Raw genomic sequence first — 23,381 nt, 5'->3', positions numbered from 1 at the left:
AAAACAACTTTCTCCAGCAGCAAAAAGTGAAGTTGCCTTTCTCCTCCCTCCACCTTCTTTCATTTTAATCTTTTATGATGTGTGGTTTCCAGATTCCAAAACTGTAAACAAAACATGTCTGTTCTGTAGTTTCTATTATCCAGTGCAAATTGAAAAAAGAACTATAATGCTTCTTAATCTTTTTTAAAAATTCCTTTTTACAAATAATTTATTTCCAAATATCAGCATTTCTTACATGATTTGGATGTAGTGAGGTGGAATGGAGACAGAAGTCATATCCACCTACTGCAGATAAAGCTTTTCCCCTGAAAAACAGCATAATCAGAGTAGGCAGTTTCCCAGGATTTTTGTGATCACCATGCTGGGGATAAAACTCTGCAAATAAACCTTAGGCATTGGGAATAAGTGGTTGCTACATTTGGGAGAAAAATATCTCAAAGAAATAAGAGGACATCAAAAGTGTTTCTTCTCCCTCTTTATTTCTAAGAGATGTATTTCTCCAAGTATTTAGAAGAAGATAAAATTGAATTGTATTTTTATCATGATATGAATTGTGCAAACAACTGGGAATTATAACTTTAAAATATTAAATGGAATTTGACCCTTGTTGGATATGTAGATTTGAATATCTAACATCATATCTTTCTTGTAAGTTGTCTCTTTTACGTGTTCTATAATGTCTCAAGTTAGTGTGCTATTTTCCCCCGTGTAATTTCACAAGACAATATTTTCATTTACTAACAACATTTCATAGTACGTTAATGACATCAACACAGCCACATTTCCCTGTGTGAAAGATTCAGGGTTATTAGAGATGTAGGGACATTTGTTAAGCCTAGGTAAATATTCAATATCAGTTTAGAGAGAGGGAGAGTAACAATGGCATTTGCAGCCAGCCCTAAGTTCCTTTGAGATGTATATGAATGCATTTGACTTGTTCAGTCTATGAAGCAGATGCTAGTTCAGCTGTAGTACATGTGTTGGTGTCCAAACATAGTTTTGGAATATGATGCGGGTGCAGGGAGAAGGGCGATGTGCATGTATGAAAATTCCAGGTATGAGTTTTGGGGACGCCATTACAATTATTTTAACTCAACTTAAACATTGACCTCAGAGATATATACATGATACTGGTTTTGATACATTTTGGAAAAGTAATTAGAAATCAAATAAAGCATTAAGGAAAACAGTAACTAAGATTTCAATGGAATTTTTTAGACTAAATTATATATTTTTCTAGTTCCAAATGAAAACAGCACTGCATTTTATTCTTTTCTTAAGTTTGTATTTAAATTTCAGTTAGTTAACCAACATTGTAATATTAGTTTCAGGTGTACAATTTAGTGAGTCGATACTTACATACAACATCTGGTGCTCATCAGAACAAGTGCATTCTTTAATCCCCATCATCTATTTCACCCATTCCCCCCCACCCCCAACGATCTCCCCTCTGGTAACCATCAGTTTGTTCAGGCTAAATTATATTTTAAATGAAATAAATGGATCATTAATTTTATTTGGAGTTTTACTTAGTCTCATAACCAAATATTGATTTTCAGTGTTATTTCTCTTTATTGTTTGTTTTATTGTGTGACTCTGAACTGCTTTATAAGGAATTTTTTTTAAGTTTAAATATTACAAGTTCTTCAATTAAGGCAATATTTCTTAATATTTTGGCTTAAAAAGGAGGAAAATTTTATATTCCTTCATACTATTTCGAGACATGAAAAATACCATGAGGGTTTTTTTTTCCTTTTTTTATAGAAAAGAAAAGAAAAAAGAGTTTAAAAGGAAAAGATATCTTATAAAAGTATATTTTCCCCTATGTGTTTTACTACCGTGGTTATATAAGAATGCATGAAGTAATGAAAAACAAACAAATCAAAAACCCTTCAAACTGAATGCTACCATCTTTTTTTTTTCTTTCAGCTCTCGGGAGAAGTGATTTTGCAAATTGCCAATGAACCAGTTCTGCCCTTTAATGCTCTTGATATAGCTATAGAAGTTCAAAACAGTCTTAAAGGTAATTTTTCTTTGAATTACAGTAATTTTAGCAAGTGAAAGATGGTTCAACTAATTTTTAACAAGCAATGGATAAAAATATATGCTATATTATTAGCTATGGCAATGCAGTGACTCCCTTCTTAGAGAGGATTATCATGAGAAGGGCTTAGAGGAAATATGAGATTTGTAATTTCAAACTTCTGTTATCATTTTCCGCATGGCAAAAATATAGTTTAGGTATTTTCCCAAATAAATAAATAAGTAGGTAAGTAAGTTTGTATCTAAAATTCAATCAATTCAAATAAAATTCAAATCAAAATCAATCCAAATCAAGCCAACCCAAATCAATCTTTGGGATTAATTTCTGAAGTATGGGCCCCATTTCATTTCACTAAAGTGTTGGCTCATCCTAGATTAAGGGGGACAAGAAGAGAATTATCTCCATAGTTTCTATTTCAATCCCTTCATGTTTGAATAGATCTCTTTCTGCAGAATTCTAATAATTACCTGCATTTCCCCTTTATCTACATACAAATCTTTCAACAAGGCTTATACTTTTTCTTTATTAACCAAATACAAAGGGCAGTATTGTAATTAAAGAATGCACCCTCCTCCTTTTTGAGTCACACATCTTATTGACAGATATTTATGGGTGATTTTTAGACATAAACTTCTCAATACAAAATTCACTATTTTATCTAAGTACCTAAGCAGTAATCCTTACAAAATGGATTATTCTTTTTCTTTCTTAGAAAATGATTTATGGGGCGCCTGGGTGGCTCAATCGGTTAAGTGGCCGACTTCGGCTCAGGTCATGATCTCACAGTCCGTGAGTTCGAGCCCCGCGTCGGGCTCTGTGCTGACAGCTCAGAGCCTGGATCCTGTTTCAGATTCTGTGTCTCCCTATCTCTCTGACCCTCCCCCGTTCATGCTCTGTCTCTGTCTCAAAAATAAATAAACGTTAAAAAAAAAATTAAAAAAAAAAGAAAATGATTTATTCTTAACAGCCAAATATTTCAAGTTTCTGAAAATTTAATTCCTTTTTTTTTTTTTTTTATTTTGACTACTGGGATTGCTTCTTAACCTGAAGAATACTATGACACAATTTTTCCTCCCTCAGTGATTCTTATGACTTTATTATATTGGCTGTAAAACCCTAAGAGCACTTGAGCTGTTTAGGGTTATTTGTTCCCATAGGAAGTAGCCTCGGATTGCTCTGTTTTTGGTATATTTAGGCTGGTCTCTGTATAGTTTCCATCTTTTCCACTTTTGTCAAGTTTCTATCTTAGATTTGCTTGATGCAGAGTTGCCACAAACCTTCAATTTTAAGAAATGTAGTATCTGTGAAAATCAGTAAAACAAAGGACAATAAAATGAGGTATGCCTATATTTTGGGCAGCATTGGAGCTCAGAAGAAATATATATATACATATACATATATATATATATGTATATGTATATATATATTCGTTTATTTTTGAGAGAGAGCGCATGCATGCACACGCGTAAGAAGAGCAAGGGCAGAGAGAGAGGGAGAGAGAGAGAGAGAGGTTTCTCACTGCCAGCACAGAGCCCGAGACAGGGCTCGATCTCACGAACCATGAGATCATGACCTGAGGCAAAATCAAGAATCAGACGCTTAACTAACTGAGCCATCCAGGTGTCCCAAGAAATAATATATTTTTAATGAGATAAGTCAGTACAATTATTCAGCCTTCAGTTGGCGATTCAGATATAGAACTGACATAGTTGGATTTAATCAGGCTAGAGCTCTAATGAGAGAGGGACAATGACCTAGATAAGTTAAAACTGAGAGTATGTGCACAGGAGCACTCGTGAGGGTGGATCAAAGTATCTAAACTGGGTATGGAATAAAAATGAGGAAATGAAAGAAAGGAGGGGGAACAAAATGGAAGGAGGATCAATAAATACTACTTCATGGTGAGATCAAAGAATTGAGTGAGCTAAAAAGACTCATTTGCTGCTGGCCAGCAAATGGGATTATTAAAAATGTGATCATACAAAGAGTTCAGATATTGGTAAGGACAGCGTTCAGGAGAGGACATAACCATGGAAGTGGGATAAGCAATCACCAGAAGAAAAGAGGCTAAGGAAAGGAGAGTCTAGAGTATGTGGGTATTGAAATTGCCAAGAATTCAGATCGAAGTATTCTTGTAAGAGGAAGTGACTAAACCAGGAGCCAAAATCTTCAAAGAATGAGCAGTGATACCTCCTAGTGTTTTTCTAGGGCTAGTGGTACAAAGCGTAAGAGAGAAGGAACCACACCTAGGAGGGCTGGGGCCGAAGCAGTATCATTATGGAAGAGCCAGGTTTTAGGTTAAAGGAAGAGGGTACAGAAAATATTCTGAAAATAGGCCAGGTTAATAATCCTTTCTTTAATAGTTATATCTGAAGCATGTCAGTACAACGGGGTTGGGGGGAAGCTACAGTTATTCTACAAAGATTTCCACTGCAGCCTGATGCTACCAAGTCTAGATGAACAGCTCCCAAAATCAAGTTGCTCAGTCAGATGAGCCAGGCGTATTTTGGCTTCTTGCTGGTATATTGGTCTGCTTCTGCTATAGGTAAAGAACTTTTTCTTTGGTTATTGGGTTTTTTTTGAGTTTTGTTTCTTTTGATGTGAGACTCCTTGGGTTTCCTTGCTACTTTCACTCAGAAAAATGTGGGCCAGACTTAAGATATACCCATAGTAAAAACACAAAACAAAACAAACAAAATGTGTCAAGAACATAGATATATAGGAATAAAATTCTTTTGTTATGACCTGAGTATAAATATTTGATCAAAGTGATGCAATTTGTCACCTTTAAGCTATACATTTTTATCTTTTAGTCATCATGATTCAAAATTATTTGTTCTATACTAAAGTAAAAGACCATTCGAATGTTTGCTAAATTGTGGGCAATTTGATGTAACTTTTCTATTTTAACTACTTTAGTTATAACCTTATTTGTAAAATAGAGTAATGTGCTACACGTTAAATGACATCTAATTTTACTGCTTAGTACAAACTTTAATTATTTATATATATTTTTATTTTGTTATGACAACTAGCAGTGATTAGTCTTAAGTTCTCAATCACAGTTATTACAAAAAAGTGACCTTCAAGGCTAAACTATAAAATTTTGTTTCTCCCTACTGCAAAAAGTTTACGTATGAAGGTCTCTGAAACCCAATTGCATTTTCAACGGTGTAATTTTACCCCTTGACAACCAGCCATCTTGTTTATTTATTACTCTAGTTTACAGTAGCAGCAGACCATTCTCTACTGTTCTCACAACCACCAGAAAGAAGGATAATTTACCAGTGAATAATTTGTTTGAGTTGATTTATTGGATGGTCTTGAAAGCTCATTTTGACTGAGTGACCTTGGCTCTTAATATTTGGTCAATGCCAAACACATAATAGTTAGAGAATGAATATTTATATGTGGTTACATAGAGATGTAGTGTAAATAGTGACTGATAAGATTACTGATATGCTTCAGCTGCACTTGTGGCAAATAAAAGTATGTCCAAAAAAATTGCACACATAAGACACTGGTACTAGTTTGCAGGGGGCAAAGGCAGGTGTCAAGAATAAGTGAGTACAACCATACCCTTGAACCTAGAAGCAGACTAAGGAGTATGCACTTAATAACCTTACTAAATTTACTCTTTCTCACTCTCTCTACTTTTTAATGTTTTAAACATCACCTCAAAATAACAATGACTATGTAATTCTGATGATTTCTGTTAATATCTGCTATTTTTCTTTGTTGGAATTCTGGATGTTAATTATTTACCATTATCGCAGAAACTACAAATGGCAAAACAAAGTAAAAGTCATTTCCATTTGATCTGGCTATGTACACATTTATTTAGTGAAAGCCAGACTCAGCAGGAAACAATTTCGATCTGTGTGGCTTGTTGCCACTTCCTGATTGTCTCACTAAAGGTAAAATGGTTGTTGGCAGAATTTCCTCCTGTTCCTTGAGAAACTGACAATGGTAACTTAGCTGACTTTTTAATTTTTTTATTAGCTCTGATAATTAATTAGCACCAATAACTTCATTGTGGAAGGAGGGATAGTATTTCAAGGTGATGATGTGACCGAGGCAAGCACAGGCTGTTCCGCTAGATCTGTAGTTTCATATATTCAGTTGTCATTTTGGTTCTTTTCTACAGTCACAAGCAGTCACAAGTAATTGAGATCCATCTGATGTCGTTTCTTCTTTCTGAGTAATTTATGATGAATGTCCCAAAAGGAAAAAGAAATAAGTATACGCTTTATAAATTGCATGGGTCACCTGTGTGGCCCAGTTGGTTAAGCGTCCGACTCTTGATTTCAGCTCAGGTCATGATCTCATGGTTTGTGGGTTCAAGCCCTGTGTCAGGCTCTGTGCTGACAGTGGAGAGCGTGCTTGGGCTTCTCTGGTACTTTCTCTTGGCCCCTCCCCTGCTCATACTCACTTTCTCTCTCAAAATAAATAAATAAAACTTAAAGAAATAAATAACTTGTGTGATATTTGGCCTCAGCCTATCGGTCTCCAATTTTGGTTTTAGTTAGCATCAATTCCAGCTTTTGTCCGGCCTATAGATAGTAAAGTGTGGGCATACTAGCAACCTGGCCCTGTGCCCTCCTGAAAAAATTCCAAATCCATCCATCTAAAATCCAAACAATTCCAAGAAAAGATTTAGTTCCCATGGAAATTCTGAATCATGTTAGATATCTAGTGGTTTGACCCAAACTTGCATTTCTGGAACTAACTGTTTTGTGTGACAAGGACTTAAACTCAAAAGCATTCTCTCAGAAATAGCTTACCTTGTTTGCTCAAACTGAGAGAAATTCAGTAAGAGATTGGCCATCCATTGGGTACAATTTCCTAAAACTATGTTTAATGTCAATCCCCAGTGTATTTTTGTATGGACTCTGACTATGTAACTATATTAAATATTGTATTTCATTTATTGACATTCCAAATCTTGTTCAAACCAGGAGTTCTTAATAGTGTAATCTGCAACAAAATCTGGTTGTCTCTGTATTATCAGTGTTTGTCTCCTTAAACCAGCTTCCCTTTGTCATCATGTCCTTCATTACCCTGAATACTTCATTCAAATTTGGTTTTAAGTTTTCTTTTTAGTACCTATATTAAACATTTTTTATTATGTTTATTTATTTTTGTGAGAGAGACAGAGTGCAAATGGGGGAGGAGCAGACAGAGAGGGAGACACAGAATCCAAAGCAGGGTCCAGGCTCTGAGCTGTCAGCACAGAGCCTGATGAGGGGCTTAAGCCCACAAACCGTGAGATCATGACCTGAGCCGAAGTCAGACACTAAACCGACTGAGCCACCCAGGCTCCCCAATACCTGTTTTATATGTGTAATTACATTGATTGAAGTATGGTAATGACTTCCTATCATCTTCCTACTTTCCCATCCTAGTAATAGCTGGATGTATTGTGATTTTTTTTTCCTTAAGTGTATTTTTAGGACAAAACCCTGTGCCCATGACAGGATACTACTACAATCCATTTTTCTATGAGTGTTGCCTCTCTGGCAACAATTTTAAAGTAGTTTTTTTAAAGATTTTTTTAAAGGTATTTACTTATTTTGAGAGAGAGAGGAAGAGTGTGTATGTATGCAAGTGGGAGATGGGCAGAGAGAGAGGGAAAGAGAGAATCCCAAGTAGGCTCTGCACTGTAAGTGCAGACAGAGCCTGATGCAGGGCTCAAACTCACAAACTGTGAGATCATGACCTGAGCCAAAATAAACAGCTGAGTGCTCAGCTGACTGAGCCACCCAGGTGCTCCTAAAGACACTTTTAATGTTGGCTTATAATAGAACATAAAGTACCCTTCCCCTCATACTGATTAATTTCATTAAAGTTTTTTTTTTTTTTCATTTTCTCGGTTTAGCCAAAACATAATTAAACACACATGTATTATTAAATGTACAACTCCAACTTTCTGCCTCAGGAGGAGACTAATGAAAAATAAACCACACATGAATTTAATTCCTTCTAGGAAGTCTTTGTTCACTCTTCCAAAGCAACCAATAACCAGATCATGTAGTTGCAAACACAACACAGTGGCAGCATCTATGGCCACGAAAGTAGCTCCTGGTTCAATCTTGGCACCAGGCCGACATATGCTGTTGGGACAACTCATTCCACGCAATATGTTCAAAGTCTTGATAGATTTGCATCTGTTTTTGGCTATCTGGATCACTGGGTAATATTTAGAATATAAGAAAATCTTCAGAATGTGTTGCCAGTGTTTTCAAAGTGGTCAATCTGATTCTTGTAAGCATGCCACTTCGGTACTTTTGCAAAAAAAAAAAGGATTTATATTGTATTTAGTTTAGACATAACTAGCCACTGCCTCCTGGCATATTGCATTTTTAAATAATATCCATTTATCAGTGCATTGTAAAATCAGTGTTAGACTATTTATCCACAGTGCACTAGCTCCTACACTTCATTCTCTACCTGTTTGTTTTTTTGTTTTGTTTTGTTTTGGTTTGGTTTTGTTTTTGTTTAACTTCTTTAAATAACCAGCTGAGATGATTCACTGTGATTCATACTAAAGAAACCAGCATGAAGAATAGAAAATGTAGGATAATAAAGGACTGTTGTTTCCTCTGGCTGAAATCGTATTGGTAATTTCTTTTGTTCTCTTTAGTGATGCCACAAGGTATTTTTAAGATGACATTAAGTAACATACATTTTTCCCCCAAAATAATCTTCTTCTTTTAGCCACTGTGTTATGTGGAACATAAATCATACTTTTCCTTGTCACTATAAATCAGTGAAGTCTAAGCCATGATTGTGCAATTATTAGCACCTTTAAAACTGTCATAAGCTCATCCATAGAAGAATAGGTTCTGTGAAATACATAGTAAAAAGCTATGTTTGTTTGATATAAAAATGTAGTTTTAGAGTATGACCAGTACATTTCACTCTTAATTTAAGATGAAACTGTGTGAGTCTTTAAAAATACAGTCACAAAATACAACCAAAAGATAGAAAAATGGAAATAAAAATTTAAAACTTTTTTGGAGTATAAAACTCTGAAGAGAGGCCACAATAGTAAGTAGTAAAATCATTCTTTAAAACAAGACAGCTATATATGTGTGCAGGAGGTTGTAGAACAGACTCAACACATCGGAGTTTATGCCAAGATGAAACTCATCAAGATATGAAGTGGGAGAAGAGGTAGTTGGTGCATTTTCCAGGTTCTGGCAGGATAGAACATACAGATTCAGTGGGGCAATCCAGAAGTCTAAGAGACCTTATGGAAAAGACGTGTATGAAGTGCCTGTAAGCTTCGGATCTGTTAGAAGGTGTTTTAGCATCCTGTACCAACGGTCCTCAGGAGGAACAAGTTTTCTGAGGACACCGTGGCACTTTAGAGGTCACGCCACAAAGCCCCAGGTAATGTGCTAAGTGTCTTATGTCCATTGTGACCTTACTCTAGCCACATGAGCTGAACTGGATATTGTTAAGAGCAATTTAGAGATTAAGAAACTGTGTGGAGGGCAAGGGGTGGAGGGGTTGTGTCTTACTTAGGTGTGTACCTTTAAGTGGTTGGTTTAGGGCTTGAATATGGCTCTGTCAGATTCCAAAGACCCTGCCCTTTTCACTATACCACACTGCTTCCCAGATGGCTTGAAGGGGAGAATGCTGCAATGTGATGATTGGCTAAAAGGCAGGAGTAGGACTATGTTTCCTTCAGTGTGTTCTAGAGCCTGTCCTGAACTGGCCTCCGTAGATCTCAATAATGTCTCAGTATCCACTGACTTGTACTTCCTACTTCCTTCCCTCTCTCCCTCCCACCTTCTTCTCTCCTCTCCAATTAATATCACTACTGCTTATAATATCCAGCTCTGTTCTTTATATAGCAAGATGGAAAAATGAAAGGGTTGAAGTTAGAGATAGATTCATCTTCCAGAAGGCTGAGGACTGGGGGAATAGGAAGGGATTAATTAGTAGCAATTAATATTTTTGTTTACGGATGGAACACCCTCAACAGCTTTAATATAGGGAGAGTCCCAGAACTTCCAAGAGTTCCATTTTAGATGACCTTGATTTCTGGGCAATTTCTGTCTCTCAAGTTTCACTTCTCCCCTGGATTTACTTAGAATATTTTTGTATACAATAAGCTATTCAGTTATCCTCATGAGGATTTATTTTATTTGATCCTTATTTATTCTTCATTTGTGGATTATTTCTAACTAGATTAGGAATCTATTAAGGTTAGTGATTTAACCTTATGTCTTTCCCTTTCTCCCAGTACTTATACAACAGAACACAAAATGGGACTCAGTAAGTTATTTTCTGAAAATACGTTTGTATTTTACTTTGAGACAGAGGAAAAATGCATTGTTTCTGTTTGAAATTTAGAAGTACATTTCAATTGTTTCTTGAATAATATCAAGATAATTTCACTAAGCAGTCTCCATTATTTTGTATTATATTAAGGTTGATTTTCAATATTCATCACAAATTGATATGTTCTACTATGCTATAAAAAACTTAATGGTTGGCTTTTCAACAGAAGCAAATATGTAAAAGGATCATTTTGAAGATTGGCTGTTTAATTCCTTTACCTTTTTTTTTATGTTTTTATGTATTTTTGAGAGAGAGAGATAGCATGAGCAGGAGTGGGGGAGAGACAGAGAGTGGGTAACAGAAGACCAAAGTGGGCTCTGTGCTGACAGCAAGGAGCCCGACGCAGGGCTCCAACTCACAAACAGTGAGATCATGACCTGAGTCAAAGTCTGATGCTTTACGGACTGAGCCACCCAGGCTCCCCGATTCCTTTATCCTTTACATTATCTCTTTCCTTGTTATTCAGAAGTTTGAGATGCAGCCCATGGAAAGAAAAAAAATGGCTCCAGATTAATAGGCACCACAAAATAACATTGCAAATGTTTATAGATGTGTATGCAAGGAGGAGTGTTATACAGTATGGAGAAAATTTGAGAAAGTGAAAAGTAGCATCTCTGAGAATAAAATCATTAGTTATGGTATTTTGGGTCATGTCTTTAAAAAATGCATTGGTAGTAATTTATACTTAAGATTGTGTACTCTGATAATAGTAACTTCCATTTATATAGTTATTTATATGCTTGGAGAGTGAAATGACCATTTCTGCATTTTCCCCTAAGGAAACTAAAAGACAGTAATATTAAGTAATCTATTCAAACTTACATTGATAGTAATTAAGTAGATGAGGCTTTTACCTGGTTTTTGATACCAAGACCTTGGTCTTTAGACTCCATGCGCATAAAGCTTCAAGATAATTGTATTAACTTTCTCTAAGAGAAATCTCTAACTCCCAGTTCGTTTTCTTTGGTCAAATGGACTTACTACTTATTAAACCTGAACTCTTAAGAGCTTCAATTAGTCCTCTCTTCTCTGACATTCACTGTGCCTTAAATGAAGTTTTATACATATATTCTTAGTTTTTATGGGTTATTGGCAGGCCATATTTTAATTCAATTTAGTTTAATTTAACTTATCATTACCCTAAAATAGCTTCTTTTCTTTTCCTTTGCAACTCTTATTGATTTTTAGCAACATTAGTTGATGCTCATTATATGCAAAACATTTCCCTAAGTGACTTTTTAGGCATTATTTAGGAAATATCTCAAAACATTATCTTATAATTCAAAATTCTCTCAACAAAATTTTTAATAAATGACTACCATATCTCAGGTATTGTGCTAGCATCTGGAGATACAAAGAGATAAAACATCATGCGGGGTTCTTTTCAGTCAAAGAAAGGAGAGAGACAAGGCAGATAAGGATAAAAATATTACAGATATTATGATGCTGTGATCAGTAGATAATTCATGCTATGCCAGACATAGTTTTTGTCTGAGTAAATGGTAGTGAACAAAACTATTAGACAATAATCTCTTCCTTCACAGAGCTGACATTCTAACAGGAATATGTGGGGTCACAGCTGACTTCGATTTGGTGGTGTTACTTTCTTATTTAAATAGACAAGTTCTAATTGGCATTAAAATGGCTATTAGGAATCAGTTATGTATACAAATGATTGAGTGAACATTGAAAATAAAGCTTCTAGGGGCGCCTGGGTGGCGCAGTCGGTTAAGCGTCCGACTTCAGCCAGGTCACGATCTCGCGGTCCGTGAGTCCGAGCCCCGCGTCAGGCTCTGGGCTGATGGCTCAGAGCCTGGAGCCTGTTTCTGATTCTGTGTCTCCCTCTCTCTCTGCCCCTCCCCCGTTCATGCTCTGTCTCTCTCTGTCCCAAAAATAAATGAACGTTGAAAAAAAAAATTAAAAAAAAATTAAAAAAAAAAAAAGAAAATAAAGCTTCTTTTCAATTTGTAACCTTATACCCTTGAAGTGATGTATAGGGTGTGGTGTAGATGGCAGGTTTCCACTATCAGGGTTCCTTCTGGAACAAGAAAGTTCTTAAAGCTGTCAGTTCTCTACATCCTCACCACTAAGAAAGATAAATTCATTTAAAGCTAAATAAGGTAGAATGGTACAATTTGTCTCCCTTGATTCAGTAGTAATGTCTTCAATTCTGTAGTGTATGTTAGATCAGAACAGATTTTTCTTTCTTAAATGGAAGACTCTCAAGGATGTTGAACTTGTTTTTTCTGTTGTTCAGTCTTTCAATTCCAATGTAATCTAAATGTGCTTTTTTCATCTTATTTTTTCCCTGTACAAAGATATTTCCTGTAAGTTCACCATACATTAACTTCAGTGAACCATCATAATTTAGGATAAATAGTATCTTTATAAAATGGAATTATTTTTATAATTGTGATTTAGGGTGCTAAATGTCCTCACTGAGCAAAACTTTCTCCTCTCACAACTTCAAGTTTTCTTGTGATATCAAATAAGGTAATTAATGAGTATATAATGTACATTGAAAACATCCAAATGCCGAAACCTGTGAACTCCTACAAATGAGTTTATTCATGTTGTTAATTTCAGTGAACAGAAAGTTTATAAATGTGGCTATACTTTATAGCTCTCATGAAAACAACTTATCTCTACAGAATTTTCTTTTTTACTGGATTTTTTCCAAAAGTACGTTATTTAATCTCCTTTATTTATTTAGTAAATAATTGCTGAATGTAAGAACCATGCTCTCCTCTAAATAAATTAGCATATGAAATAGTCCCCATCAAATGAAGGTGAAAGACAACAAAGATCACTGTATTGGGTTGGTAATTCTATGACAGACATATTTTATATATCAAGCTATAATTCTAACCTAGTTTTTCTTTTCTTACCACATCACCTCTCTACAGTACTTCTTAAACTTTAAAATGTGTGTAATAATCTGGGTAGCATGGAGATTCCTGGCTCTACTCCTAGAGAGATTTAGCAGGTGTAGGAATCTTCATTTTCATGAAGACCAGGTGTTTGGGGAGCTGGTAACACTTGAACTTCACTTGGAAAGAGTCCCTTTGTGATCTTTCCCTTTTGCCTGAAATTTTCCCAAGTGAAGGTCCCATATGGCCTCTTCATCTCTCCATCTGCTTATCTCAATGCCATGCTCTCAGGACAGCCAGTTTCAATTTATCAGGTCCATGTTCATTTCATCACCTTGACATGACATAATTCTCTGTATTGAGTTTCTGACCTTGCTGGAGTCTCCTGAGAACTAACACCACCACGAACTGTTGCCTCACCCAGAGACTGACTCAAATGGTAGGGAATATCAGGAAGAAGATGAGAAGAAAATGCATTTCTCATGGTACAATAAGGGAATGCTTTTTATTTTTTTTTAATTTTTTTTCAACGTTTTTTATTTATTTTTGGGACAGAGAGAGACAGAGCATGAATGGGGGAGGGGCAGAGAGAGAGGGAGACACAGAATCAGAAGCAGGCTCCAGGCTCCGAGCCATCAGCCCAGAGCCTGATGCGGGGCTCGAACTCACGGACCGTGAGATCGTGACCTGGCTGAAGTCGGACGCTTAACCGACTGCGCCACCCAGGCGCCCCGGGAATGCTTTTTAAACAAGATGTTAAATCACATCAGCTGGGAAATGCTTACCTATAGAAGAATATCTTTATAACAATTTATAAATATTAATCATTTAACCTTCATAAAAAATCTATGAAGCAGATGTTTATTTTGTTCATTTTATAGATTAGGATGCTGAGGCTCAGTAACTTACCCCAACATCACATAGCTACTAAGTGGTATAGCAGGGATTTGAACTCAGGTAGTCTGGCTCCAGGGTCTGGTGGCCATTATCACTATACAAATTCTGTCTTACTCTTAGTTAAAGGAATGTCCTGTGTTTAGTAACACCATTCATATCAAAATGACTTCCAGTAAATTACACATATAGAAACAAACTACAAAAAAGAAAAATCATCCCCCAAGCAAAACAAGACAAATACTACATAGGATAGTATTTTCAAATCAAAGATGAATTTCAACTTCAAATTACAGGAAACTTTTAGAAAAGCAAAAAGAGCCCATAGATGCATAACAATATACAGGAACATATCTTTTGTTCTCAGAAGAGATAACTTTTTTTAAAAATCACTTTTCCCCCAGAAATATAGAATACTACATGAAGAGCATGAATGTTTGAGTCAGAAAGATCAGGCTTCTAATTCTGGCCTGTCATTTACATGCTTAATGAACTAGGACAATTTGCTTGTCTGAATTAACTCTCAGCTTCCATGAAATAGACATGACAATGCAAACTTTGGTGAATATTAAATGAGATAAATATGTCAAGTGCTCAATATCATGCCTGGAACATAGTAGCTGTCTCTCAATAACCAATACTTATTCAGTAGTATTATTGTTAGTAGTAATTATTATTTTTTAAGTTTATATATTTGTTTTGTGAGAGAGGTGGGGAGGGGCAGAGAGAGAGGGAGAAAATCCCAAGCAGGCTGTGTGCTATCAGCACAGAGTCTGATGTGGGCTCTATCCCACAAACCTGTGAGATCATGACTTGAGCTAAAACCAAGAGTTGGATTCTTAACCAACTGAGCCACCTAGGTGTCCCAATAGTAGTAATTATTATTAGTAATAGTAATGGTAGCAGTAAATTTAATACTCTTCATAGAATATAATGTTTAGACAGAATATTTTTGGTGGAATTAATACATTATAAAAGTTTAACTGATGTTGAATCTTCCTTTTTGACATCATGATTGCAAAGTGCTTATTTTGCTCCTTTGAGGATGTCTCTTCTGAGATGGACTCATTTATTTTCACCAGGTGATCAACCCTACACTCATCAACTGCTAGCCTTGGCGTCACGCCTGCGGGAGAGTGCTGAACTCTTCCAGTCAGATGAAATGCGTCCTGCTAATGATCCCAAGGAGAGAATTCCAATCCGTGTCCGAATGCTGAATGACATACTCCAAGACATGGAGAAAAGCTTCCTGGTAGAGCAAGTGCCACCAGGTTTTTATAGGTAAGATATGTGTTTATCATCTATATGTTTATGCCCCTCAATTAAATTTTTGTTTAACTTTCAGAACATGTACCTTCTGTGAACTGACACTATTTTTTAATGTAGTTATTATATGTAGTTATATGAGTAATTATCATATGTGCAATTTCAGGACCATTCTCCCCCAAATAACGTTTCGACTGTATGAGCATAGAATAAAGGAGATTGGTTCAGCAGTATCACATAGAAAATGACTAAGAATTTTTTTTGACATTAAGCTCAGTATGAGTCAGATATGATATGGCTATTATAAAACCAAATGGAATTATAGGTTGTATTGGGAAAAATAAATGTTTTGAATGAATCAGAAGATAAGCCTATACTATTCTTCCTAGTAAGACCATATCTTGAGTATTGTGTTTAATTTTAGAAGCTACCTGTTAAGAGAAAGATATATAAGTTTAATATTCAGAGAAGAGTGGGATTCAGATGGATCTTGAAACAGCCAGGGGACCAGAGATATTGGTTAGAGGTCACAATAGAATGATTCCTAGAAACATTTTAACAATTTTAGTGAATATTTTAATAAACAAATTTTGATATGGAAGGGTGATTCAATTTTGGCTTTTAGAAGGAAAATGGAGTTTAAAAACTTATAACATGTTTCACATATTATTATTTATTTAAAGTTGAGAGAGAGAGAGAATGAGCAGGGGAAGGGCAGAAAGAGGGAGAAAGACAGAATCCCAAGCAGGCTCTGCACTGTCAGTGCAGAGCCTGACCTGGAACTCAAACCCACAAACTGTGAGATCATGACCTAAGCCAAAATCAAGAAGTCAGATGCTTAACTGAGCCACCCAGGCACCCCTACACACTTAATTAAGTTTTTGACTTTTCTACAAGACATAAAATATAAATACACACACCTTTCTGTGTAATAGATGCATATATGATGTGTGTATGTCTATAACAATTTAATATGTGTGTGTGTGTGTGTGTGTGTGTGTATTTATGTGAGTATGTGAGAAAAGGCAAGAAACAAAGAAGTGTTGGAGGAATAGTGAGGCAGAAAAAAATATTTGGCCCAGAACACTCATTAATAAAAAACTTCAAATTTACACTTTTGCACTATATCAATTTATGTTTGTGTGTGTGTGTTTGTATATGTATATAACTATACACACACACACACATTATACACACACACACACACACACACACACATATATATATAAAATATACAAATAAATATAAATTAAAAATACCCTGGACTATACATATTCTACATGACCAAAGGACATAACTAAGACTAGAGAACTGAAACATAGGAGTACAAATCTTAATTACATATAAGAAATAAATTTCTGAAAAGTAGTGTTCTTAAAACACTAAATGCGATGCTCTTATAGGGTAGTGAAATCCCTATCACTGCAGATATTAAAGCATAGGCTAGGTAACTTTAAGAACCTGAGTATTTCGACTATACAAGATTTAAGGTGCCCTTTACTACCAAAATTCTGTGATCTGACAAACACTTGATCTCTCTGCATCTCAATTTCTACATCTATAAAATGAGATAGTGGAATGAGACCTGTTTAAAATAAGAAACCTTTCCTACTTCTGATATTTGGTGATTTCCCTTCATGATTTTAAACTTAAATTCTCATTTAAAATCCTTATATATCATTTCTGCTAACATTATGATTGTGTATTCTAAGACTGTGGACTATGTTAATTTATTACAATGGATATTTGTAAGCACCAGAGACATAGCAGTTGCCTGAGGTTAATAACACTGGCTCTGATGAGGTTACATTCCCGAGGTAGGGATGGGGAAACAGAATGAACAAGGTAACTAAATAAAATATAGCTTATGGTAGATATAATAACTGCTAAAGAAACAATTAAACCACATTATTAAATTCAGCATTATTAAAAAGTCTTAATCAGAATAGGCACATGGTATTTTTAGAATATACAAATTTCCCTCAGTTTAAATTTATGAAAAATTCAGAAATTAATAAAAATCCTACATTAAGAATATAGTTTTATATATTATGATATAGTAGACTCTTCCACTATTTGCCTTTCTTGGCACTTGCACTCAATATAGAAGACCCCTACGGTCTGGGATATCTGTCCAAAGAACTTTGTATTACCCCTTAAATAATAAAAATGATTAAGAAAGTGATTCAGATAGTGATATTATAGCATACCTGTATCCCAGTGTGCAAGCCTCAAAATGTTGATTATGTTCATGTTCTAACTCATGTAAGAAACTTTAGACTTGAAAGCTTGTGGTTCAGTATTTTGGCATTATTTTAAACTATTACTGCAATTATTAAAGAAATACATGTATGCCATAATTCCCTTTGGCTCCATTGATCCATTAATATGCCAACAACAAACGGATTACAATAGATAGATGCAAATAGATATCCTTGATTTGAGTTATCTGACTTACCTTTATCCAAAGATGTCATGCATTTTTACTTCATTTCTGAAATATATAACATCATCCTACTTCATGTTTTCTCTTGGTAGAGAATTCATATTTCTAAATATTCTTGAAGGAAAAATTTAAAATTACAACAAAATTTCTACTCTCAATCCTTGTAAGCTGTTCCTTTATGGGCAAGAAAATGTTCAAAGTAAAAAAATCAGTGTGATAACATCATATGCAGTTTAAGAAAATGGAAAAATTGATTAAAATGATAGCCATATGGAGCAAAGATAAAATTGTTAATTACATTGTATAAAAGAACATTTGGTGAGCAGGGTTCATTTTGTCTAATGTTAAATAACCTTTAGAGATATTATTCACGGAAGAATCTCACTCTTAAACCTGATGGTGTTATGACAATCTCATCAAATATATAAGGAGGAAGTCAAAAGTAATTTGCTTTTTAAGAAAGTTGTTGACAGAAGTTCATTGTATAAAGCTAAATATTTCAGTTGGAATTTGGATCATGTCCCAAAGGATACTGCCTCCACCAAAATATCGCTAAACACTGAAACGTTATTTTTGGAATATGTGAAGCAATTTTCTCCACAGTTTGGTATCAAAAGATTCAGAGATTTTGAAATCCTACAATGTTGCATGTAAAACTTGTTGTTTTTCTCATAAATAAACGCTCATTGAACATTTCTCTATGCAAGCATACTGCTAGAAGCTGGCAATGTAAGATCCTTACCTTTAAGGAGTTTGAGTCAAGAGGTAAACTATCTACATCATAAATCAAAAAAATTGGAGCCTACTTATGCAAATTTCCCAATGAATACTACAGGCAAGAAGTGCTGTTAGGGTTCAGTGAAGAGAGAAATTATCTTGTGGTGGACAAGAAAGACTTTTTAGGGGAAGATGGAAATTTATCTGGGCTTTAAGGGAATTGTAGGATGCCCATTAAATTAAGGAGGGCTATAGACTGAATGTTTTTGTTCCCCCAAAATTTATATGTTGAAGCCTGATCCTCAGTGGGATGATATTCAGTGGTGGGACCTTTGGGAGGTGACTAAGTCATGAGGGATTAGTGCCCTTATAAAAGACTCCACAGAGCTCCCTTGCCATTTTCTGCCTTGTGAGGACAGAATATCTGTGGACCTGGAAGTGGACCCTCACCAGATGCCACAACTGTCGGGACTTTGATCTTATACCTCCCATCCTCCAGAAATGTAAGAAATAATTTTGTGTTGTTTATAAGCCACCTAGTATGTAACATTCTGTTATAGCAGCCCAAACTGACTAAGAAAGGGGGAGTTTCTAGGAGAGGGTGGTGTGAAGAAAGACACAAAGGAGAGGCTGTGCATTGTGTACTGGGGAGTAGAGAACAAGAAGTGGGATAGTTTCAATGGCTATTAGGATCATAATTATGGAGACGTATTAAGGAATCAACTTGTGGAGTACTTTGAATTTTCTGTTGAGAGGTTTGAATTTTATTTTTTACACAAAAATGGCCATGAAGAAATCTGCATCATTAGGAAGACTTCTCTGGTGCTCCAGATAGGGTGCCCTGGAGCTGGAAGAGAACAGGAAGATTCTGGGTGTAAGAACAGCATGGTGTGATGAGAACCCGATTTGGCATATCGCTATCAGGAATGAAGAGCAGAGGAGTGATTTGGGAGATGGTGTTAAAGGAAGAATTAATGGGGCACCTGGGTGGCTCAGTGGGTCGAGCGTCTGACTTCGGCTTGGGTCATGATCTCACAGTCCGTGGGTTCAAGCCCCGCATCAGGCTCTGTGCTGACAGCTCAGAGCCTGGAGCCTGCTTCCAATTCTGTGTCTCCCTCTCTCTCTGACCCTCCCCCGTTCATGCTGTCTCTCTCTGTCTCAAAAATAAATAAACATTAAAAAAATTTTTAATTAAAAAAAATAAAAATAAAGGAAGAATTAATGAATTTAGGGACTGAGTGGCTTTGAGAATCTTACTTCACGTTGTTGTTTAGGATTCCCCTGGGCCTAGCCAGATGAAGCATGAATGAGCGGTGTCCATGTCTCCTCTCTATCCGTGTCTCCAGCCAGTTAGTTCAGACGCTCAGTATCTGAGGTCTTAGGGCAATTATATAATCATTGGTTGATAATCATAATTTCAAAAGCCCCTGCGAGCTCTAAGAATCTGATTCAATGGATACTCACATTATTAAGCCTCACCTCTGTAATCAAGGCGAATTCTTCTAATGTTGAGGGAGGGAAGCAGGAAACAATGCAGTGATAGACTGCGATGGCGTAATGAAAAGCTGCAAAGTGCGCCAGAGATTTGGAGCTTAGTAGGCAGTGGGGAGCAGATGAAACAATATATATGATCAGGGACCATGTAAGTGAAAGTACATTACAAACCACAAAGCATCTCAGAAATCTACTATCAAAATCCCACAATGTAAAATTTGACTCATTGCCCCTAAATAGGGAAAGCGTTATGCATTTCCTTAAAAATTCTGAATCTTTCATCTCTCCTCTTCCTTTACTATGACTTCCTTTACTGCTCCACTACTCCTGGGAACTGGCATTGTCTGGAGATGGGAGTTAGTGGCATCTGTTTGGTTGTTGGATTCTTTTTTAACTCCTTGTAGTTATTATTCTCCAAAGGCAGAGTAAGTAGTCTGACCCAATGAAGCAATTCATTCTCTAATACAATATATCTCCCCACCCCCACCCCCCAAAAATAATAGTCCTTTTTAGAACAGTTTTAGATTTAGAGAAAAACTGAGCAGAAAGTACAGTTTTCATACACTTCTCACACACACACACACACACACACACACACACACACACAGTTCCCTTCTCACCCACAAGGTACAGTTTTCCTTATAATTAATATCTTGCTCTCGTGTGGTACGTTTGTTGCATTAGTACTAACTAAAGTTCATAGTCTATGTTAGGGTTTACTCTTTGTATTTTAATTTTTATGGGTTTTGATCAAGTGTATAATGATGTGTTTCCACATTATTGTATCATACAGAATCATTACTACCCTAAAAATACATGTTCTACCTGTTTATCTCTCACTCCCTCCTCCCCAAGCCTCTGGCAACCACTGGTCTTTTTCATGTCTCCACAGTTTTGCCTCTTCCAGAATGTCCTTATTGTTGATCATACAGTATGTAACCTTTTCAGATTAGCTTTTTCACTTAGCAATATGAATTTGAGTCTTTTCCATATTAATTTATTTTTTATCACTGGATAATGTTTCATTGTATGGATATACCACAGTTTGCTTATCTATTCACCCGTTGAAGGGCACTTGGTTTCTTTCAAATTTTGGCAATTATGAATAAATCTGCTATATGTATTCATGTGCAGATTTTGTGTGAATGTACGCTTTCAACTCATTTTGGTAAATATCAAGGAGCAGAATTGCTAGGTCATATGGTAAGCTTATGTTTAGCTTTATAACAATTTGCCAAACTGTTTTCCAAAGTGAGTGTACCATTTTGCCTTCCCCTTAGCAATGAATGTGATTTTGGTTGCTCCACCAGCATTTGTTGTCAGTATTGTGGTTTTTAGCAATTATAATAGATGAGTATTGGTATCTCATTGTTTTAATTGCAATTTTCTATTGACATATGACCTCGAGCATTTTTTCATATGCTTATTTTCTATCTGCGTATCTTCTTTGGTAAAGTGCCTTATCAAATCTTTTGCCTACCTTTTAAGTTATTTGTCTTCTTATTGTTGAGTTTTAAGAGTACTTTTTATATTTTGGATACAAGTCCTTGATCAGGTATGTATATTGCAGGATATCCCCCCAGATTGTGGCCTGTCTTCTTATTCTCTTATCAGCCTCTCCTGTGAAGCAGAAGTTTTAATTTTAATGAAATCTAATTTATCAATTTTTCTTTCATGGATTGTACTTTTGGTGTTGTATCTAAAAATGCATCATCAAACCCAAGGTCATTCAGATTTTCTCCTGTGTTGTCTTCTAAGAGTTTCGTAGTTTTATATTTTACAGAAGATCATGATCAATTTTGAGTTAGATTTTGTGAAGAGTGCAGGGTCTATACCCAGATATGTTATTTTTGCATGTGGAGGTCCAGTAGTTCCAGCACAATTTGTTGAAAAGTCTATCGTTTCTCCATTGAATTGCCTTTCCTCTTTTGCCATACAATATACTTTAATACTGCCTTTTACTATCAGCAGCTCACTTTTCACAGAATAGCTTTCAGAACTAAGAACACCACACAACAATGATATTGTTTGGAATTTATAAAAAATTTAGTATTTATAAAAGTAGGAAGGGCTTTGAATAGGAAAATTTGTTTTAGGAAGTCTCAAGGTCAGTTTCTCAACAAAAATAGAAAACCTCAAAGGACTATTAATATTGGGATAAATTTAGATAAAATACTAGGATTAAATTAGATGAAATGAAAATAAAATGTGAGAAGATAATTTGCAAAATATAGAATGTTATACAAATATTATAACTTTTATAACATTCTGCTGGTTTTACTTCCCATTTTGATAGTGTTCTGGATTCCAAAACGTCTTCCTCCTATCTCTCTTAACCAAAGGATAAGTATTTAAAAATTCAGCAACACATGTTCTCTTTCCCCAGGGACACTACAGTGAAAAGATTTCTTTCATTTTTAATTTTTATTGTATAGTCCTTTCCCTTAAACATTTGCTAAAAGCTTGCATATTGAGGGATTGTAAGATCCCGCAGAAAATAAAAATCTTGGGAGGGGATGGAATTAAACATACAGTTTTTGAAAAGAGTGAATATGGTATTTGAATAGTGTTAGCTTCCAAAATAAATGTGGACACACTCTAAATGACAAACCTTTTCCAGTAGGAAAGCCTTCTTTCAAGCCACATTCTTTATGTGTTCAGGAACCACTATTATAGGCATAAGTCTTTTGGGGGCAGATGCTCCCTTTCCAGTATTGAAATTTGAACCATTTTTTTAGATTTGGCACCAGCTATTTCATGCTTGAAATTTAATATCTTATAGAATATGCATTCTTTCTCACTTACTTTAATTTTTTAATGTTTATTTATTTTTGAGACAGAGACAAACAGAGCATGAGTGGGAGAGGGGCAGAGAGAGAGGGAGACACAGAATTGGAAGCAAGCTCCGGGCTCTCAGCTGTCAGCAGAGCCTGACGCAGGTCTCGAACCCACCAACTGTGAGATCATGACCTGAGCTGAAGTCAGACGCTTAACCAACTGAGCCACCCAGGCACCCCTCTCACTTATTTTAGAAAATCTTCCCCAGATTTTGGCCTTGTCACAAATTTTTGGAATCCTTAAAGGGCATTAGTTCTTAAGGCTGCCATTCTGCCCCTATACCTCCTTTCTTCACTTGCCCCTGTACCAGGCTGAAGAGTCTTCAAAATAGGAAAGCACTAACTAGTGCTGCCTCCTTTATTTTAAGTGACTGTACAAAGCTGCATGGACATAGGAAGTTCTTTGATTTTAAACTTTTAGTGTACCAATAGAAAACCATGGGATGTTAAAATTGCTCTCA

At 35.7% G+C, this 23,381-nt stretch overlaps 1 protein-coding gene across 14 annotated transcripts in view; it reads left to right on the top strand.

Annotated features, from left to right (window-relative positions):
- Positions 1 to 23,381, top strand: part of NAALADL2 (N-acetylated alpha-linked acidic dipeptidase like 2) — a 1,340,454-nt gene that overhangs the window by 1,277,156 nt on the left and 39,917 nt on the right. For all 14 annotated transcript variants that reach the window (XM_023260390.2, XM_023260391.2, XM_045036390.1 and 11 more), the window contains 2 exons: positions 1,930 to 2,023; positions 15,243 to 15,441. In XM_023260390.2, coding sequence (XP_023116158.1) covers positions 1,930 to 2,023; positions 15,243 to 15,441 — 293 coding nt within the window. The remainder of the gene's footprint in view (positions 1 to 1,929; positions 2,024 to 15,242; positions 15,442 to 23,381) is intronic.

This window comes from Felis catus, chromosome C2 (assembly GCF_018350175.1).
Source record: "Felis catus isolate Fca126 chromosome C2, F.catus_Fca126_mat1.0, whole genome shotgun sequence".
NCBI classification, from domain to species: domain Eukaryota; kingdom Metazoa; phylum Chordata; class Mammalia; order Carnivora; family Felidae; genus Felis; species Felis catus.
Note: the sequence above shows the minus strand (reverse complement) of the source record. Positions and strands in the feature narration are given on the sequence as shown.